At 41.1% G+C, this 20,327-nt stretch overlaps 1 protein-coding gene across 3 annotated transcripts in view; it reads left to right on the top strand.

The window, feature by feature from the left end:
- Positions 1–19,419, top strand: part of atf7ip (activating transcription factor 7 interacting protein) — a 29,570-nt gene extending 10,151 nt beyond the window's left edge. The window contains exons 2-15 of one of the 3 annotated variants that reach the window (XM_015388576.1): positions 9,310–9,362; positions 9,901–10,035; positions 10,193–10,699; positions 10,845–11,241; positions 11,810–11,988; positions 12,082–12,219; positions 12,308–12,379; positions 13,246–13,325; positions 14,683–14,747; positions 15,598–16,275; positions 16,361–16,468; positions 16,588–16,665; positions 18,237–18,319; positions 18,496–19,419. In XM_015388576.1, coding sequence (XP_015244062.1) covers positions 9,922–10,035; positions 10,193–10,699; positions 10,845–11,241; positions 11,810–11,988; positions 12,082–12,219; positions 12,308–12,379; positions 13,246–13,325; positions 14,683–14,747; positions 15,598–16,275; positions 16,361–16,468; positions 16,588–16,665; positions 18,237–18,319; positions 18,496–18,954 — 2,958 coding nt within the window. In that variant the 5' untranslated portion in view covers positions 9,310–9,362; positions 9,901–9,921 and the 3' untranslated portion in view covers positions 18,955–19,419. Of the gene's footprint in view, positions 1–5,308; positions 5,380–9,309; positions 9,363–9,900; positions 10,036–10,192; positions 10,700–10,844; positions 11,242–11,809; positions 11,989–12,081; positions 12,220–12,307; positions 12,380–13,245; positions 13,326–14,682; positions 14,748–15,597; positions 16,276–16,360; positions 16,469–16,587; positions 16,666–18,236; positions 18,320–18,495 lie in introns of those variants that run through there. The other 2 variants (XM_015388578.1, XM_015388577.1) reach the window with 2 other exon arrangements.
- The last annotated feature ends 908 nt before the right edge of the window (positions 19,420–20,327 follow it).

Genomic DNA, 20,327 nt, shown 5'->3' with positions numbered 1-20,327 from the left:
ATTCCCTTCCCCCTCCTAGTTTTCTTCCCCTTTTTCCTTTCAGTCTGCTGCCGCTGCTTTTCGCTTTTGCACAACAGGAGCAAATCACGCGTACAACACTTTGGCAACAGTAGGCTAGGGAACAGTGGTTTTAGACTGCTGCTTTTCAGCCTAATCAGGCAAATTTATCAGTTTATTTCCTAGTCTGTTCTTTTTTGTTTTACATTTTCATTATTCATTTTATCTCTAATATACTTATTATAGATAAATTTCATAAATTAACTGTAATGATTCAAGCGTCGAGGGATGTTTAAAAAGATATGATACTGAAATAAGTATTAAATTTAAGAATTTATTATTTTTTCCATCCACACGGTTTCGCTACCGGAACGGTTTTATATGGAAAGGGTAAAAAGTGCTGCTGCATATATAGAGAACGACACACGAACAGATGCATGTAGGGAATATTACAGAAGGGGGAAAATAAGCTCCTGCATTCTCCACCATGTTCCCTGGCTTTTTGCTTGCAGTAAAAACAGGATTCTTGTTCCTACAGAAGAGCATAAAATGAAACAAGTTGGGTGGTACTCCACCTGATAGGATTTTATTACAGCTTCTGTATAAAAAATTTGAAACGCAACCATGTGCCGCCTCTATTTTTACTCAAGTAAAGGTATTGAAGAGTGAGTTAGAATTCTGTTTCTACTAAAATCACATTTTCTTTAATCCGTTCTTTCAAACACCAGAATATGCAGGTGTTTCTAAATAACCAATTCCCTTTGAAAAATGAAAGTTATAATAAATCCAGCACACAAAACGAAACAGTAATATGTTTTACACATTTACATATGGATATTACAGCTAATAAAAACCCCAAAACATTTTTTAAGGAATCTGAATATGGTATGAGTTGATGAAATGTTTCCTGTTATGGATTTGTCCATGATTGACATAAACATCCATGGGGAAGGCAGTAAAGAGACCCCTCCACAAAGATGGAAAGCCACAAAACAGAAAAGTGGACGTTAGTTGAGATCTGCATCCAAGCGTGATAATAAAAAGTTGAGTGGAGGAAGAAAATATATTTACTGAAAAGGTACTAAAGAAAAAGAGCAACCTGAAGAGTCAAAGAGGGATACATTTTGTTGTCCCTTAGTGGGGATGTCCCATTTGCATTTGGAAAGTAAAACCCCTTCAAACGTTTGGGGGAGATTGATAGCATCTGGACTCCAGATGGTGTCAAAGTTTTTAGCTACAACACATATAAATATAATTATCTATTGATAAAAATGTCTGGACTTCTGCATAGTTACATAGGTTTAATGAATATTGTTGCTGAGCAGCTAACTGGACTTAATGAAAGCCAATATTTTTAGACAAAAGAAAGAGACACCAAAGCCAACAATGCAGATGAACTGAACTCTATTATTAAAGCAACTTGGATTCCATGAACACCTCCATGCAACACAGCCTTGACGCACTAATTCATGCACAAAGAGCCCCACTAAGATAATGTGCTTTTAGATCTTTCAATAAGTTGGATATTTCTGTATCAAAAATAATTTCTATTGGTCCTGTTATACTAGAAAACGTTACTTGCTCTCAGCCATAATTATAAGAATAAACAGACATAGCTGCTTAAAAAGCAATCTCTGAGTTTAATGAATATTCCTGATGAATGAACGAGTGCAACTTTTTGAATGGAAATGCAGAAATTGCAGAACTTAATGATTCTATTGTATTGGGTTGTATGAGAGCAATCTACCTTTCAAGAATTGTTTGCGTTAGCTGGAACTGCTGGATCCTAAACGTAGTCCTCTGTTCAACACTTAACATCAATTTTAATGCTCAGGTAGCAGGCTGAGTCAGAGTCCCCGCTTGGACATGTTCAGTCACCAGAGAGACAGCCGAACTCAGCTTCACAGCTACTGACGGGTCTGGTTTTTACACTGGGCCGGAGTCACGCGCTCCCCTGGTTGGGAAAGGGACGTCTCCTTCCTTCGGCTCGTTCAATCACTTTTAGACCCCAGATTTATTAATATATAAAGGTTGTTCCAAAAAGAAAAAGAAAAAAGGCGATCTCAGCAGGAATTGGTTGGAGGTTTTTTAGCATTTTAAGGGCATTTAATTGGTACAGTTTTACGCTGCCAATTAAGTCATTTTAAATTCACACACGCATCTTTGGATACATGACCACGCTGCAGCGCATTCAAGGTTGTACATTTATAGTGACAGTCCGGCAGGTAGGCACCACTTCCAGGCTCCACAGTGCTGCTGAAGATCAGGTTCTGTTGGAAAATGTGTTGCTAAGTGCAGCAGACCAGGTGGCCATTTTGAGTCTCAGTGAATCCAGATGCAGGCAGTCAGAGTGGGGGAAGGGCAGAGTTGCGCACGCTGCGCTGTGTAGTTGGAATGCAGTGTCTGCCCTCAATAGCTGCCAGTTTTTTGTTTTTCACTCTGCATTTAGACTTCTAGTAAGATTCCCTCCATTAAATCCATTATTATTGATTTATTTTACTAATTTGGTTTATTAGAAGGAAGAACAGTGTGTGCTGTGTGTCTCAGTCCCAAACAGCTTAGGATCAGGCTTACTGCTGGAAACCCTGGTTAAAACACCTGAACCTATCTGAATGGGTAATAAAACACTCCTTTCTCCAATTATCTCACATGTTTCATTAATAGATTGGGATTAAATTAGGTAAAAGATTGCAAAAAATATACATATATATTTCTATATATAGATATATATATAGTTTTAGGTGAGCATGCTCAATTCATGGGCTCCATTAAAAACAGACTAAATTTAGTTGATCATGATAAAGTGAAAAGATTGAAGCGTTTTGCTCTTGTTGCTGGGGTTTTTTGTGGGCGGAGTCAGTAACATGATCTGCTCCTGCTATTGCTCTGCATGCTGCTCGCAGCAACACTGGTGGCCATTTTGTGTTTCTGCAGTGGCAAAAAGAAGAAGAAGGAGGGGGGTTGGGCAAAGAATGTTCAGCTAGTTGTTTTTTTTTTGTTTTTTTTTGGTTATTGTCAGAACTGTTAATTTCTTTTTGATAATGGGGAATTCCAAAGAAAACTACAATCAATAATTTTTTTTAATGAAATATTTCATTTATTGTACTTTAGTGTGTTTCTGTGATTTCGGAGTTCTTGATGTGATATCAGTTAATTGATTTAAAAATCAAGTAGTTCAACTATTATTTGAACTTTTAAAGCACTGGGTTAACTACCTGTGGGTATTTTCATGTTGGTTGTCTTTGTTCCTCTTCATTGAAAGGAGTTACCCTCCTGCTAGAATGGTTCAGCCTGTTTAACACCAACCCCTCCCTGCTGTTGGGGGGAGGGGAGGCTGGGCGGATATAGACTGCTCAGTGTGGCAGGCTCTGCTCTGCTCCATTTGTTTGTTTTTTGTTTTTGGCACTGAGTGCACCTAGCCTGGAACTGTTTGGCTAATATCTGGCATGTCTTCCTCACACATGTAAGGAAAAGGAATGCTGGGAGAATAGATGTGCTGGTGAATGCTGCTGTAATGACATGTTAATGTGCAAGGAAGTAATTAAAATATAGGCTTTTTTTTTTTTTTTTTAGGTTTAAACTAGAGGTGATTATTATCACATTCTGCAGGAAATCAAAGTAGATTTCCTGAAAGTCTTTTAAACCAGTCTTTTTTTTTTCTCCCTGTCTTTTGCCTTTGACGCCCCTCCCCCACATGCCTCTCTGCCTCCCCCTCCCTTTGAAAATGGTATGGTCCATGTTTGAGCAGAGGAGACACACAGACCATGTGTGTGTATAAAGGACAGAAAGGGTGGGAGGATGGGGGGGTTGGGTAGCTGCTTCTAGATTAGGTGCTGTGTGCCTCTGCAATTTAGCGACAGTCGTGCAGTTAGCTAAGCTCCAACTTGGTTGATTGTTGCGTTGGTTTGCCCCATTGAAAGTGTTTTGCTTTTTTTGTATGACTCATTTAACAAACTATAAAAAACAAAGAAAATGTATTTAGATTTAGTTTTTTTTAAAGCTCTTAAAAATAATCTGTTCTAAAAGAGTCAGATGGTAATCCTTTTGGCTAATAGTTTAGTTTAAATGTACTTATTCCATACGCATGAAGTAGATTACAGAAAGGAACTCCTGCTTATTTATTTTTCTTTTGCCTTGTGGTTGAAGAGTTTGGTTAAAGCAAGCAAAGCTTGTGCGTTGGTTTGATGCAGAAACCAAAGCCCTCAGTTCCATTGTTAATTACCAGATCTCCAAACCGATTTATGAACAAAATCTGGGACTAAATAAAAGGGACCTTCATTATCCTTATTCACATTTTAATATTTTTGTTCATCTTCAAATAACTTAAATCTCTTAAAGCATCAGCTAAGCTATCAGGTCTTTAGGAAAATGTACAAACAGTAAGAGATATACGATTTAAATATTAGACTGAACAAGGATAGATCTACCAGATGTAAAGTAGAATTGCTCTGTCTCCTCTAAAAGCCTGTCCTTTTGGCCTTAACTGTAATCTGTGAGACCTTTGAGATCAAATTACAGTAGTCCACAGAGACAGTCTGTAGGGTGACAGAACTAGGCTGAAGCTAACATGATTAGTACTCCGCTCAGTGGCAATGTGTGCTCAGGTTATAGCACATAATAGTCCAGGTGATCTCTCTGTAATTATGTCAGACGATTTGGACTAGGGACTTTTTTTCCTCATAAGGAAAAAATGAATACAGCTTTTTTTTAACACCTTCAGTCCAGTAAAATTCACTCAAGCATATTAAAAAGAGTGGGAGGTTTTTCAGGGTTCTTCTGGACCTTTTTATTCATGAAACTACTGTTGACTTTTCAGTTTTTTTAAAAGACAGACAACCCTCTCCCCCTGACCTTTTTTTTATCGGAGTGGTACAGTCCAGGGTGGGTGGCATTTCCACACTGTGGACTAGATTGTGCTAGAGGTGGGGGATGGGTGTTGCTTAGCAACGGACTGTGCACTTCCCCTCTCTCTGCGCTCTGCTAGCTATGGCTGGAAGTTATAATCACCACTATGCACGTTTAAGTGCAGGTGACACAATATCCGGCCTGTGAGTTATTTTTGATACCTGCACAAATATAAGATTATATCAAAAAAACATGATTCTACAACTTTTACTATCACATATAACGCTGTGTGGCATAGAAAGCACTAAGAAGGAAACTTTCATTGCCTTTTTTAAAGACCTTAGGTAACACCCAGAAATCTCTCACTTTGACTACACACCCTTATTTAGAACCCACCCCTGCTAGGAGCAACATGGACCGGTCCCAGCTGAGCCCCTCCCCCTTTCTTTTATATTCTGGTGCCGCCATCTCGGCTATTCCCTGCTCCCACAATCAGCAAATAATATGGAGGGCCCTTTCCCACACATCCTGCAGAAGGTTGCCATTTCTTTTTTTTAAGCATGCTTTACTGTAACTTATCTCTTCTCTTTTTTAGTGTTCATATTGCAGCTCAACATTTAAAATATTATCTAGTAGAAATAAAAAAGGTTTGCATTTTTTGAACTTTAAGTTTTACATTATGGTGTTTAATGTTTTTATTTTTTTTTAAGAAACTACATTGTTCAAACAAGTTACTTTATTTTGATGTATTCTTTTCTTTTTTTAGGAAACATTGTTTTTTGGAAAATGTTAATTTGGATGCAATCAAACCTTCGTACTACTTACTTTCTGTTGCATATGATATTGTGTGTATGTCGTGCGTCACATGGCAGCTTGTAGAAAGATTATTAGTAGCGTTGTTGTTGTTGTTTTTACTACTGGTTGTTTTTGTGGCGGCAGATGTCAATGCAATCATCCGCTTCACCCTCACAGATCTGTGACATCAGTTCCTGTGCGGTTACAGTGTGCGGACCTAAACGATTTAAGTAGCGAACAGCCATTGGACTGAAGTATAAATTCATTTTATGTGCATTATTATTCTAGAAGGTGACTGTGAATGAAATAAGCAAAGAACAACAGTGTTTTTTTAGACTTGGACAACTTCTATTGTTATTTTGTCATTTTACACTGAGCGTATACAAAATGAAATTTCGTTTGGTACAGCTTTCAGACAGGAATGAACATTTCCATTCCATAAAGTGCAGCAGTGATCAAAAGTAAACAGTCTGGGAGAAAAGAAACATTGTGCAAAAAACGCATTGATGTAGAAGTTCAGAGCATTAATATATACGGTGCAAATATGCAGTATTTTTGGTTCGGTGTCATCAGTGTGATGCAGAGTCTGTGACTTGATTTAGAGTTTTCTCAACAGCTCAGCAGTCTGATGGCGGTGGGGAAGAAAGGTTTATAATAAAGTGTTAACTTTTCTATCCCATTAACTGCATTATAATGAAAAAATGGCAGTTTGCCATGTTGATCAGCATGTTTCCCTTTTTGATAAATGCTTGAACTTTGCATGTTCGACAAGTTGGGTTAGCAACGAATCGCATTTAAGCTAGGTATCAAACTGCAGCTAATTTTTACTCAAAGCAGATCTGTTTGAGATATCGTCTGTAGTTTGTCATTCCACTGTCACAAGTACAGAGCTACAAAATGAACTCTCTCCATTTAACCCATCCCCTTGGGGAAGCAGTGGGCTGCCATTGTGCGGCGCCCGGGGAGCAGTGTGGGGTTAATGGGTTTTGCTCAGGGACCCAGAGTTGCAGCCTGTGGGAAATTCCAGTCTTTGCAAACATACAGCGTACCGTAGGTTATTGCTGCAAGGTTTAACCACAGTTGCCAACCACTGGACAGTTTCTTATGCTGTTGAATATTTCATATGTATGTGTACTTGTTGTTTGACGACTGTAACAGACTCACTGGATTCCCCTAGGAATAGTTGGGACATGGCAAAATCAAATACCAATGGTTCATTAACCAAGTTTGATGTTTTGACTTCTTTGCTTAATTGGAAGCTCACCGATTGTTTGAGGTTGCTGTTTATCCTATCAACATCGACCAGCTGCTTCTTAATATTAGTACCTCCTTTCATCAAAATTGGTCTTCCTTATTAGTTTTTACACACTTCAATGCAGACAATGTACTTGAAACGTGACATAACTTCACTAGCTTCAGAATGCAGACACTTGTAGCGGCATTATTTACCTATGTAAACAAAGTACAATGCATCTCTCAGCATTGGACTTTCCAAACTTCAGAAGGATGGTTGTGAAAGAAAACAAAAAACTAGGCCATGTCCAGACGTGTCAGTGGTTTATTCCGGCTGAGACTTGTCGATGATAACGGGAAGATGGAATGCAAACATTCAAAATGGTCAGTTTTATAAATCTGAGTTGAGGTATTTTATATTCTTTAAAGAAGTCACACAAAGACTTTGACGTCAATAATGCTAGCCAGCTAACTGCTAATCGCTAACATAAGATGCTAGGTGGATTATTGAGGTCACTTTTGTACTTGATGTAGATAATTAGTGTTCTGCAAAGAATAATTGAATGCTCCAGCTAAATCTTCATATAATATAGTTCCTAACCACAAATAGGAATTTTCTTCAGCCACATATTGGAAATTTGCAAACAAATTCTGGTTATAGTAAGCAGATTTAAAAGTCTGCATACAGACTGCATCTGTTTATTATTTCTTAGAATTTTTCGTACATTAAGTTTCTTCTGCAACTGTATAACACATACCAGATGCTGCAGCATTCTGTAAAAGGAAATATGTCTGTGTAAAACACTCTGGGGTGGAGGGAGGCTTTTCAATTAATATTCAGCATTTTTCAAGGTTGCAGTATAATGAAGATTTTTTTTGTTAACGAAGGACAATAAAATCCAGGCCCTTTTTTCTGCTTCTCACGTAATCCATGTTTGATCTTTTCTATGTTAAGGCTATTAATCAATAGAAGTTTAAAACAGTTTTTTTTATGTAATATATCCAGATGTTATCGGATTTGTATAGCCAGTGAAACATGAAGGAAAAGAAGTCTATGCTTGTGCTGAAACAATATTTAATGGTTTTATTTAGTTCAGTAGCTGGCACACATAGACCTACAATAACTTATTTTGCCACAATTCTACATGGCAGGTGTTGCTGCTGATAAAGTTAGCCAAATGAAATGTTTGGAGCAATACTTTTTGATTTAACTGTCTCTGCCTGCTGCTGACTCAAGATTATCAAAGAATCTCTATTAAACATTTGCAGTGCCGAAACCCAATCCGTCTGACAGAGTCCTCACACAGCTAGCTACAGAGCTCAGCCTGACAACGAGCTGCAGAGCTGGCCGCCATTTTGAGTCTTTGCACCCAATCCAGGCTCGGTTGATGAGGCCGGATGGGGGAGGGGAGACATGGTGCTCTGCGCAGTGTGCAATAAGATTGGAATTTGAAGTGGAACATCGACCATGCTTGCCATTTGCATCGCTCCACTTTTTCATGCTGACTTTTTTTTGTGCTTAGATGATTATCAATGCCTTAAGAGCAACAAAAAAGAAGCCTAATTTTTAAAGTAGGGACTTTATAATCATTGCAATGAGCATGCTTCCAGTGGGAGAACAGAGCAGAGAAGGTATAGGGTGTTGAGCGTGTGCACCAGCATCCTACTCTGGTGCTTTACAGTGTAAAGTATACACTTAGTCCTTGTACTTTTCCACATACATAGTGCTGCCTGCAAAGGTGCAGAAGGCTAAATCAAACATTGTTAGACTGTAGCGGCGTCACATGACCAAGTCTGCTGCAGCCTTACAGATCAGCAATGCAGAAACAGTAAAGTTAGCCAGCTTAACACAGAAAAAGCAAACCTCATTCATCTCATAAGATCCATCTTTTTAAACCTTATTTCCACTCTGAAACCAACACAAAGCGTTTCCCTTTGATGTTTATTCCCATTGATTGCAGATCTTCGATTGTTGACACTGAAAGTTTTTTTTAGGATTATCTGTCGTGAAAGGGCTGAAGCCAAATTAGGCAGTTTGTCATTAGTGATTAAAAGAAAGAAAAAAAGGATTTGATGCATGTCAGCGTAAAATTAGCTCTGAAGATAGATATTAATCTATGCTACTTTGTTAAAAGCTCTAAATACTTTATTCAAGCACATTAAGACTTGAAAAGCGATTTCTTTCAAGTTCCCAGTATGGCGGAGGCTGCCTCTAAACATTTACAACCTTTCCATAAAACATGTATTTTAATTTGGAGGGAAAAAAAGGATGGTAGATATCCCAGTTCCAGCCCCAGATGTATGACTGTGTGTGTGTGTGTGTGCGTGTACACGGAGCAATTCAATACAGTGGAGCTAAATTTAGGCTTACGTCTTATTCGCTTGATGTGTGTTTGTTAGAAAAGTCACTCAAAAATCTTCTCTGTCTGTCCTGTTCAGGTTGTCGACAGATCTGGTATTAAATCCATGACCAAGAAGCCTCTGGATTAAAGGTGAGCCCCAGATTAAAAGTCTGTGCACTGCTTATTTGTGTTATCATCATTATTATTAGTGGGAATTATGTAGCATTTTTTTGCACCAATAATTTTTTACATTAAATCTTAGTAATAAAAAATATAATTTTAATTATTTTTGCTCCTGAAATAGAGATTTATGAAAATACTGCCACTAGCCTCAGTCGTACCGTGTGTGGAGAGCAAAAATTCAACCCTGTATGGAAAGCCCTCCACGTTTTGCATAACCTCTTTGCTGCTGCAAGGACGGCCCCTGTTAGTCTGCTCTGATTCGCTGAGGCTTCAGCCAATCGCTGAATGGGGGGATGGGAGGAAGCCGGGGCTTCGTCTGTTGCTTTAACTCGGTGTCCTTTCTTCTGCTCTCTGGATCCAGGCTTAGCTAAACAGGAAATTGATGATCCACTCCAAACTAACAATTAGGAAGACTGGATCACAGGAGGATTTTAGATTATTTCTCACAGAATCAAATGGAGGTTCTTAATCACTGAGATGCTGCTTCTGATTTTTCTGTTTGTAGAGGAGTGACACTGTGGATCAGATGGTTAAATTTCACTTCAGTACTGGATCTGAATCACAGAACTGTTGGAGAACCAATCAGCTCAGAATAAATAGATCTGTGAAGGAACCTTCTGGAAGAGAGCCAAGAAAAAAGGTAGAAGAGCTCCACAGTGACCTCTAGTGTCTTGGATCAGGCTATGCAGTTATGTGAGCGCAAAGATCAGCACAGACTCTCAGGCGGAACAAACTGCACTCCTAGACTGGATTGATTTTTGCCTCTTGACTCTAATCCGGGTTTTGTTGCCTTACAGGAAGCAATGGAAGTCGTTGTGACCGAGGAAAAGAAGAAAATCTTCCGTGCCAAGAAAACCATGAAGATCAGTGATCGTCTGCAACTGGAAAGCCTTCACAGCACTTTACTGAACACAGCTCCAGGCCTGTCCAACCCGTCTCCACCGCCGCTGGTGAATGGCACGCACAAAGAAGACGGGCAAAAGATGGGCGACAAGGAGCATAACAGCGCCTCCGACCCGAGCTCCCCCCAGGCTGCTTCCCCCACCACTCCTGGGTCTCTGAGCTCCCCAGCACCATTCCTGTCCCTAAATCTATCACCCTCTCCGGGCTCCTCCGACAGTCCAAGCCCAATAGAGGAAGCAATGTCTAAGCTGTCGCCACCCCCCACAGAATCCCTTGATTCCCAGAAGATGGAGGATGAGGAGAAGAAAGGTTCTTCACCATCCCCTCACAATGAGTCAGTCGGGCCAGTGTCTGCAGATTCTAAGGAGGATGGAGATGTGATCCCAATGGATGGAATACAGGTAAAAAAAACTCAGAAACTTTAAGAGTTTTTGTTCTCTTTGTATTTACTTTACACTTTTAAAGCATTTTTATTAAAATCTTAGAGATAAAACAGACTAGCGTATGATGATGTTGGATTAATTTGTTGTTCATGCCCTCAATCAGGAGAAAAAAGCTGCTCCAGAGGAGCCAGTTGTGGATTTGGAGAAGGATTCTGATAAACGTTCTCCTGAGCCGTCTGCAATGTCTGAATGTATAGAACCGATGGATGCAGATAATGACTCGACACACACCATTGACTCTGAAGACTCCACATCCACAGTAAAACAGGAAAAGCCTCCTAAATCTAGGGATGCAACGGCGTCGGCTGAGGAAAAACGGCCAATTGAAGAGGAAGACTTGAAAGAGGAGGATGATCAGAGAGCTTCTGCTGAGAAAGAGTCGAATCTGAAGGACAAGATGAAGGTGGACTCTGTAAAGGTTGAGCCTAAAAAGGAAAAAAGGGAAGCTGGAGAAACTAAAGGACCAACCAGACCATCATCCACCCCGCCTTGTAACACAGGTATAATACAGTGGACACACTGCATTTTGGTGGCAACGAAATAATTCATTGTGTTCCTAAAGAGAAAGATACCTGAAGTCAAGCTATCTGCCATAAGTGTCACTATAAAGGAAATTGGCATGTATTAGCTGGACAATTTTGGCATAAAAAACTACCAAAAGCACATAAGAAACTGCCTTTCAAAACTTTTCACACCTCAGACCCTTTTGACATTTTCTCACATTGCCCCGTCGGATTTCTACGTTGTCATTGGAATTTTGTGTGTGGCGTATTTGCGAAGTGGAAGCAATCTGGATATACGGTTTATAGCCTGAGACATGCACATCTAGAGTCTCCCCTGTCCCTGCTGAAGCAAAACCTCCCCACAGCATGATGCTGCAACCCCTATGTGTCACTCTGGGCATGGTTTGATCAGGATGATGTAGAGTTAGATTGCTGCCAAAAAGGTGGCTTTTTTTTTTTTTTTTGGTCTCATCTGAACAAAGCATATATGTTTACATTTAGGATGTAGATAAATACCTGAGCAAAGCAGGTTAGTTACCAGTTTGTCTCTTTTTCTCACTCTTAGATCAAGGGCAGAAGAGTTCAGCATCAGGGCTGAAACGCACTTTATCAGAAGGAAACGAAAATGATGCACCATCTGTGAAAAGAGAGGGTAAGAGGCCCAAGGTGGAGCATGAGGAGCTGGAGGCCCAACTGGAGCTGAAAATCACAGCGAAGGCTGGCAGTCAGGAAAAACTGGAAAAGGTTTGTATTCAGCTATAATATCAAAAAAAAAAAAAAAGATATATATTTATATAATGTTTGTGAAATGCTGTTCCTTTCGTTGATATCCCTTAGATCGTCCAGCAACTTGTGAATGAGCATCTGAAGATCTTGGAGCTGACAAACTTTAACAAAAATTTCCAAGAGTTAAAGAACAGAGTTGACAAAATTGAGTGTGCCACCAAACACCAAACTGCAATACACTCACTCCAAGTTAGTAAACAGACTTTTCCTGTTGTCGAAAATTTACGTTGTTACACAGTTATAGGAATCTGAGCATTTCTTTCTTTCTTTTTTTCAGAGCAAGATTGCTCGGATGGCCAAAAAGTTTGGAGAGGCTAATCAGATGTCAGAAAACAAAAGAAAACAGGAGGTAAGTAGAGATTATCAGATCAGGCCTTTAAACTGGGGATGTGTTTGATGTAGGGGCTGGAATAAACCATTGGGCCTTTGAGTGGTCAAAGTAGGGCTGGATATTATATAGGGGTGTAAATAATTATCGTTTTGTATCGATGCATCGATCCAACAGCCGTAAATCGTATGCATCGACACATCCGCAAAAGTATTGATTTATTTATTATTTTTTTTTATCCATTTGCTCCTGGATGTAATTCTGACTCCCGTGCTGCGGTGGCGCTAAACCTATTTTGCCCTCCTTCCTCGCTTCCTTTAGAACCTACCCTCTTTCCGCCTGCACACAGACTCGCGTAAACACAGAGGCATTGTTATTTTTCAGTGAATGAGGTTTTCATAGGCATATGTGGAACATAACATTGCTACTTCTGTAATTTGCTATTGTGTCTCAAATAAAATGCATAACGATATTACAGCTTCCATTGATTTATTTCAAATTTGAAACATTGTCTCGCCTGTAAGTAAAAAAAAAAGAAAAAAGAACCAATTAATGGAATTAAATCGTATCGTGGTGTTTTCTTGAGTATCGAGAATAATCGAATGGTTGGGTCAGGAAATTGATACTGAATCGAATCACCATGATGGAAAACTGCAACATCTGTGCTTCAGGATCTTGCACACCATCTGGTTGAGGGAAAGCTGAATATTTTATTGGGTTGCAAAGTTCATTCATTGTGAAATTGTTAAACCTTCTTTGTCTGTATTTCTTGGAAGTTTTTTTTCTTACATTTTTACTTCAATTTAGGAATATTCTAGATCCACACAGATTTTATGATCAATGTCCAGGTGTGACCTCAGAGCTGACTGTTTGTCTCATTTCCACAGGCGCTCGCCGTGGCCGCCGCCGCTGCCAGTGCTTCTGCCGCTGCCAAGACTGCAACCGTTGCAAACTCCCAAACTCAGCGGTAAGTACCTTCAGACCAAGTGATATTTCCTGCTCAGGTTCTGTCCATTTTTTTTTTTTTCAGTTATGAACTAATGATTTTCCTCAGCTTTATAAAGGATAAATTTTCTGCAGACTGACCTTGTTCATCATGTGACTGAATGTTTCTACAGCAGCTGTGTATTTGTACGTTTAAGCAGTCTGTGATCATTAATGTGACTATGATTTGGGCTCTTGTAAGAACGTGACAATACCGGACTGAAGCCAGTACGACACAGGAGACCGTGCAAGCGCCATCAGATGACATTGTCCCGGCTTGCTAACCACAACCATTCAAAGTGAACCTAAACCTAACGGACTGAAAAATCTGATCCTCCTATCCTGTCAGGATCAGTTTTGAACACTTCCTAATACTTGCTAGGAATAACATCCCCCCAATGCCCCGGTGTTTTGTACCTGCACCATGTCCTGGGTCTTGTGACGTTCTACAATGTGATAACCTGAGCGTTTCTTCAGGCAGTGCAGAGTGTAGTTAAAACTGCACCTCTCCTCCCAACAGCGTGCTCCGTTGGCAGAAAGTAGAGCCGCAACCTGAGGTGCCCATAGAGGGAGGGGCGCCCTCTCTTGGCAAGACTCCTGCACTGCCTGTCAAGAAGGAGGAGGACGAAGAGCTGGAAACTGGGGAGGAGAAGGAGTCGGACATAGCACGCCATACGGCCATGGCAAGAAAGCTGGCAGAATACAGTGAAGGGAGATGCAGAGCGGATGTGAAGCTCCGCACTATTTCATCTCAGCTGGAGAAAGTGCTTTATCACAACTGCCAGAGAAGCTCAGGGAATCCCAGGGCTGATCGCTACGCGTCCTACATATTCCGCTACTTGGTCCCTTATGACGTCTACTGCGAGTGGGTCACAAAGGTCAATTATGTGGGTCTGATGGGGAAGGAGGCGCTGCCCAGAAACTTGAGGCAGACAATAAAGATGTACATCGACCGTCGCTTTCCGTTCCTGTCCACCGACAGATGGAGAGAGATCCGTGACGCCATCAACGAAATCCTCCGAGTGAAGAGGAGACCGGATTTTTTTCGAGAATACGACGAGAGCCGCACCTTGTTCTTTTGACGCCGAGATATCCCTGAAGTGACCGCTTAGAGTTTATCAAGTCCTTTATTTAGAGAAACCACTAACATGTTTACAAAGACTTCTGCTGGCTTTTAAACAACAAAAAAAGAAAAAAAACTGATGTAGAGTTAAACCTGAACTTTGACTGTGAGCTGGAGTCTGCAAGATGTTTTTTATATGTCCCCCCCCACCCCAATCATCCTGTCATGGACCTACATGGCTTCAGTAACCCTAAGCATAAGCAATCTTTCTGAACAGGCCGGTCCGGACCTCTGTTGAAGTAAAGCAGACGCCAGCAACTGTTGCCTCCTCCAGCACAGCTGGTAAGTAGCAGCATTCCCTAGAGTGCCCTCTCAATATTGTTTAACTTAACCTTTTTATCGTTTTGTTGAGTCATAGCCACAAAGTTAAAGGATTCACCTGTTTTTGTTTGGGATGATGGCCGACTGTGGTCATCTGACCAGAGCAGTTAGTGAAACGCTGCAGACTGGGTGGATTAATGGCTTTCCTTCTAAGTTTTAGCTAAACTTGCCACATTGCACCTGAGCTGCAGGTCTTCTTAGCTCCCCTAGAGTTACCCTCACCCTTTTTACATGCCTCTGATGAATCCTGTTGTAGCATTACTTGTCATTTTAGATGGATGGGTAGGTCAGCAGTGATGTGAAATGGTCACATCCCATTGCAGTGCAGTTCACTGAGGATAAGATTGTAGCATTAACTAAAGGACTTGGTAGGTTAGATACCCGAGACGAAGAAAATGCTCAAAATGGTCTAATTAGAACAATCAGCAGCCATGGTGCACCTTGTTAGCTCCCATCACTATGGTGCTTTAATGTCACTGGGAGGACATGAGCCTCACCTGATCAGTGCAGCTTGCTGTGCTTTGGCCACATTATGATGGGATGTTCTGAAAATCCACTAGACCAGAAATAACCCGATCTGTGGAAAAAGGGGTTCAGTATAAACAATACAGAAAGACATTTAAAGCTTTATAACTCTGTTCTTTCCTGGCCTTTTAAACATTCATGCTTGTGGTTGTTCAGGTGACAAAATGTGGAAACGTTTATAGGAAATGACTAAAGGTTTTTAGTTCTGTCTTTGCTCATGAACAGAATAATCTGATGAAAGATTCTTTCTAACTGATGTTGACGATCTTCTTATTTTTCATCCCAGTAGTTCCAGTTGCAGCTCCTGTACCAGCCTCGACTGCGTCCCCAGCTTCTTCCTCTGCCCCATCTTCCACCTCCGCCACCACCATAGTCCCACAGGGCTCCATCCTGCAGCTGATCACCTCCAGCTCTAACGCCGCCTCCACTTTGGCCACTGCCATCACCACCCAGAGCCAAACGGGCACACTGGTGCTGAAAACAACGCCCGGGAGCGGCATGGTGGCCGCGGGCCAGCCGCTCGTCATCCAGCTGCCTCTGTCGATGAACGGCCAAACGGGAACGCTCGTCAACTTCCCCGTCTCCTCTTTGGCAGCGGCCACCTCTCTGAACAAGGCCAAAACCACTCCCACCACCACCACCTTCATCCTCAAGCCTTCTCCTGCAGCCAACACAGCACCAGCCCCCACCTCCACCGCCGCTACCCTCCCCACTCTGCAGGCGTCCTCCGGTCAGGTAGCCCCAACGCAGATCTCTCTGGCCAGAGCCGTTTACCAAGGCGGCGCGGGAAGAATAACAACGCCCAACGCCGGGGTATCTGTGACCACAGTTAGAGCTCCAGCTCAGTCTGTGTCTGTGGCTGGCGCTGTCTCTTCAGCCTCCTCACCTGCAACTTCAGGACCTGCAGCGACGGGTTCTACCGCACCAGGAACGCCACAAGGCACATCTCTTACATCCAAGACTGGTGAGGAAATAGTGAGATTAGTGAGACAATGCTCTCTTCTTCTCCCGTTAAAACACCGTTGCTAACCTTGTCCTTTGCTTCTTAGACAACCAGGCCTCTGCAGCCACTCCATCTAAAGCGGCTGCACCTCCACCTCCATCACGGCCCAAAGGTTCGGTCATCGACCTCACGGAGGACGACGACGACGTTCAAGGTACAAAGGAGATTTGCAGTCTTCTTTGCTTAAAACTCCTTCAGAATCCTGGGTTTTGTGTTCTCCGTGATGCATCCAGAGCGTCCTTTAATAGCTCTCCTGATTCCTGTGTTGTTCAGTGACGGGAGTGAAGAACGCCAGCGGTGCGACCCCCTCAGCTGCCCCCCGATCCAACCAAGTCATCAGCATTCCCAGCAGTAAGAACAACAAATTATAATCAGCTTCAGTGAATGATTCTCTATTTGCCTCTGTGTTCAGAGCTGACCTCTTTGATTCTTACCACAAAAAAACTGAACAAAAAACTTTAAATCAAATCCATCCTTCTTTCACAACATCTAAGAGATATCCGACCGTTAATCTGAGTATGTTTACTGTGTCGTCAAAGCGTTTTTTTTACATTATCGTCTGCTTCTCTGGTTAAACTTCATACAGTTTACATAAATTAAGTGGTGCTCTGAGAGAGGAAGTGTCCTTTACAGATCTGTTGCTTTCTGCTCTTGGCTAAAACTAAAAGGTTGTCTCTGTTTTAGGTTTGAGAACAATACTAGTAATGAAATAGTTAAAATTATTTATTTGGAAGCAAGCAGTCTTTGGTTTGCTTTTCATTCACCCATATATACAAGGCAAGGTGTGTTTATCTGTATAATACCATTAAATTCAAAGTGCTTAAACAGAAAAATGAAAGTGGAATATATGGAAGTAGAGATAAAAGCATAACAGCAGTTGATAAAACAAATAATAACAGTTTGACCACAGACCTAAACTAATGAAACCTCAGCTAACAGTTTTAACTTTGGCTTGAAAGAAATTGGGCTTTCAGGACTTTTACAGTCTTCTGGATGTTTGTTCCAGATAAGCTGAGCATAGGAACTAAATGCTGCTTTTCCATGTTTGGTTCTAGTTCTGCTTTGATAGTGTTATTCTGCTAAAAGACAGAAATCATTTGTCTGTTTTTTAAAAAAAAAAGAAAAAATGTTGGCAGCACTCCGCTGGCATTTGACATTGAAATGGACTCTCACAAGGTTTCCCACATCATTGTATGTCCTCCACCGTGCTTTAGAATGAGCATGCTCTGGCTGCGCAGTAGAGCTGAGTTTGAACAGGTGGTACATGTAGGGAGGCCTTAAGGCTCAGATAGGCTTGATGCATGTACGTTCCGCACGGGAATGAGACAAAATGAGTGCAGCTTGTCCCCCTCTATCTAATATTCTGGCCAACCCCAGGGGGGCTTCATAGCTTCTTCATATCATTAAAGTGTTACAGATATTTCTTTACAAGAGTTTTTTGCAATCTGTTGTTGTTTGTGGTGACATGATGGACTAAATTAACAAGATGTCGCTCACCTGTAGGAGTTGTTCCTCATCATTTTTTTCCGTGCAAAGCTGTCCCTTAGTTACTAATTTTCAGGGTTGGGTGGAAAATGTGCGCGTGGACCTCACATGGAGGAGTATGCCAAAAATAAATCTTAAAAAAAAAAAAGAATGGGCATGCTTTGCTATATATATCATTATGTTAAAAACTGTTTGTTTTAAAAAACGTTTTAATTCTTGTGAATAAAATTCCTCAAATTATTATTTTGGGCTTTTAGTCTTAGATTATGCTGCTGCAGTACCACTTCTTTACCAGGTGTGCCAGTAACTACAGCGGTGCTTTATATTAATAGTTAAAGATGTGCTGATTCGAACATTTAGAATATGATTCCTTGTTGAAGCTTTGTGTCGTATCCAACTCATGCCATGATTATAACATGTTTTTTTTACTTTCACAGCCGCAGGAACCAGATCATCCCCAAAAGCCAATCAGAACTCTGCAAGCAATCCACAGATAACAGTGCATCACCGCCCCCCACAGGTGAATATAAGACACTGCATTAACAGCTGCCTTTAATACAAATGAAGATAGTTATTATGTATAATAGTTTGATCCATTAGAAATGCTTTAGTTCACTTTTATTTTTTTTACTAGCATGAAAGAAACTGCTTTCCCTTGTATGTTCCAACCAATCATAGCGTTGCTTTCTTTTGCAGGAATCATCATCGAAGCCCCGCACTGTAACCACTACTACACCTTCCCGCAGCTCCAGCACAGCGCTCCCCCCTCTCCCCATCGCTCCTGTGCCGCAGCGTTTGCCCCCGGAGGCGGAGCAGACCTCACCCCCCCAGCAGCTCCAGCTGAAGCTGGTGCCCGGTCAGTCCGGCATCGTGCTGTCCTGGAGCGTGGCGGAAACCGATCGAAGCTGCGCCACTGTGGACAGCTATCACCTCTATGCCTTCCATCAAGACAACTCTAGCAGCGGTACGGCGCAGCAGCACTGGAAAAAAATAGGAGAAGTGAACGCCCTTCCTCTGCCCATGGCCTGCACGCTGACCCAGTTCCAGTCCGGATCCACGTACTATTTCGCTGTTCGAGCCAAAGACATTTACGGCCGCTTTGGTTCTTTCTGTGAACCTCAATGCACAAATGTTATCAGTTCCAGCTCAAGCTAAAACGTTACAAAATAAAGACAGTTCTTTTTCCCAATTCTGAAATATCCTTTACTTTTGACTTATTTTATTTGTATTTTTTCTCCGTTACATTTTAAAATCTCAAATATTGTATGCTGAACAGATACACTATCTGTAAATATGTCTACGCTAAAACCTGGACTTGGTAAATAAACCAGCAAAGTCCTGGCTTTGTCTGGTTTCCTGTACGTGATGTATTCTTTTGTGACCTAAGCTGTTGTGTAAATGACCCATTATTTTTGCCCCTCTACCAGGTCAGATATTTATGTTTTTTCACTCCTGTAAGTTAGACCAAGACTGTTCTTGTTTTGTTTTTCCTTTTGTTGATGACCGGTGACCGGATTATTCATCTAAACTCGATTGCACAAATATGTATACTTGTGTGGTAGAAACAGTTTGACTTTTTTTTAAGTTTTGTCTGGCAACCAGACTTTGAAAAGTGTAATAAAAGGTTTTATTAAAGCTTGTTTTCCTGTGATTTTTATTATTATTATTTATAAGTCCCATTTCTCTGTGGAGATACTGGATATGGTTAAATAACATAAACATTTCAAAGTCTGAATTAATCTAAATTACCCCTGTTGAGCAAATAAATCTATGTCATGCTAGGCCAGATTTGTAGTATTATAGAAATGAAACATGGATTACGGACAGGGGGTCTGGTCAAACTAAAGCAACAGGAAGAGCAAAGGAAGAATCCAATGGTGAATAGTTAAATCCAGAGCATATACTGTAAAGAGGTCGAAAAAAATAATTGTAGGTAGCAGCTATCAAGCAAAAATGAAGAACAGCTGAGGCAGCAGGAAGGTAGAGGAGCAACAGTTGAGGCAACAGAATGGTTCAAGTCAGCTTTTATTGTCACTGTCTTCATATGCACAAGACATACAACGGAAATTAAATGACGTTTTCTCTCTATACCATGCCAGGACAAGACATATACAAGACTGACATTTTACAGACTGACATAAAGTGTGGGACATGACAGGTAACAGTGATAGACTGGTATCAATAAGTGGTCAATAATAAATACAGTACAAAGAACATATGACATTTAACATTCAATATTTAACATTGAACATGTAAAAGAAGATAAGATAGATATAGAGTATAGACATTACAATAAAAGCAGCAATGTGTATTCCAGGCTGAGGTAGTGCAGGTAAGGTGCAGTCCTTGGTACAGTGTATGTGTGTGTGTGAGAGAGAGGGGGGGGGAGTCTTAACTTCCTGTCTGCCTGGTGGCTGGAGCAGACCGTGGAGGGAGTTCAGCATTCTGATTGCCTGGTGGTTCTTGACCGTAGGCTCCCGTACCTCTTTCCGGAGGGCAGGAGACAGATCAGGGTGTGTGCTGGGTGG

The sequence above is a fragment of the Cyprinodon variegatus genome, unplaced genomic scaffold, assembly GCF_000732505.1.
Source record: "Cyprinodon variegatus isolate N-32 unplaced genomic scaffold, C_variegatus-1.0 Scaffold428, whole genome shotgun sequence".
Classification (NCBI taxonomy): Eukaryota; Metazoa; Chordata; class Actinopteri; order Cyprinodontiformes; family Cyprinodontidae; genus Cyprinodon; species Cyprinodon variegatus.
Note: the sequence above shows the minus strand (reverse complement) of the source record. Positions and strands in the feature narration are given on the sequence as shown.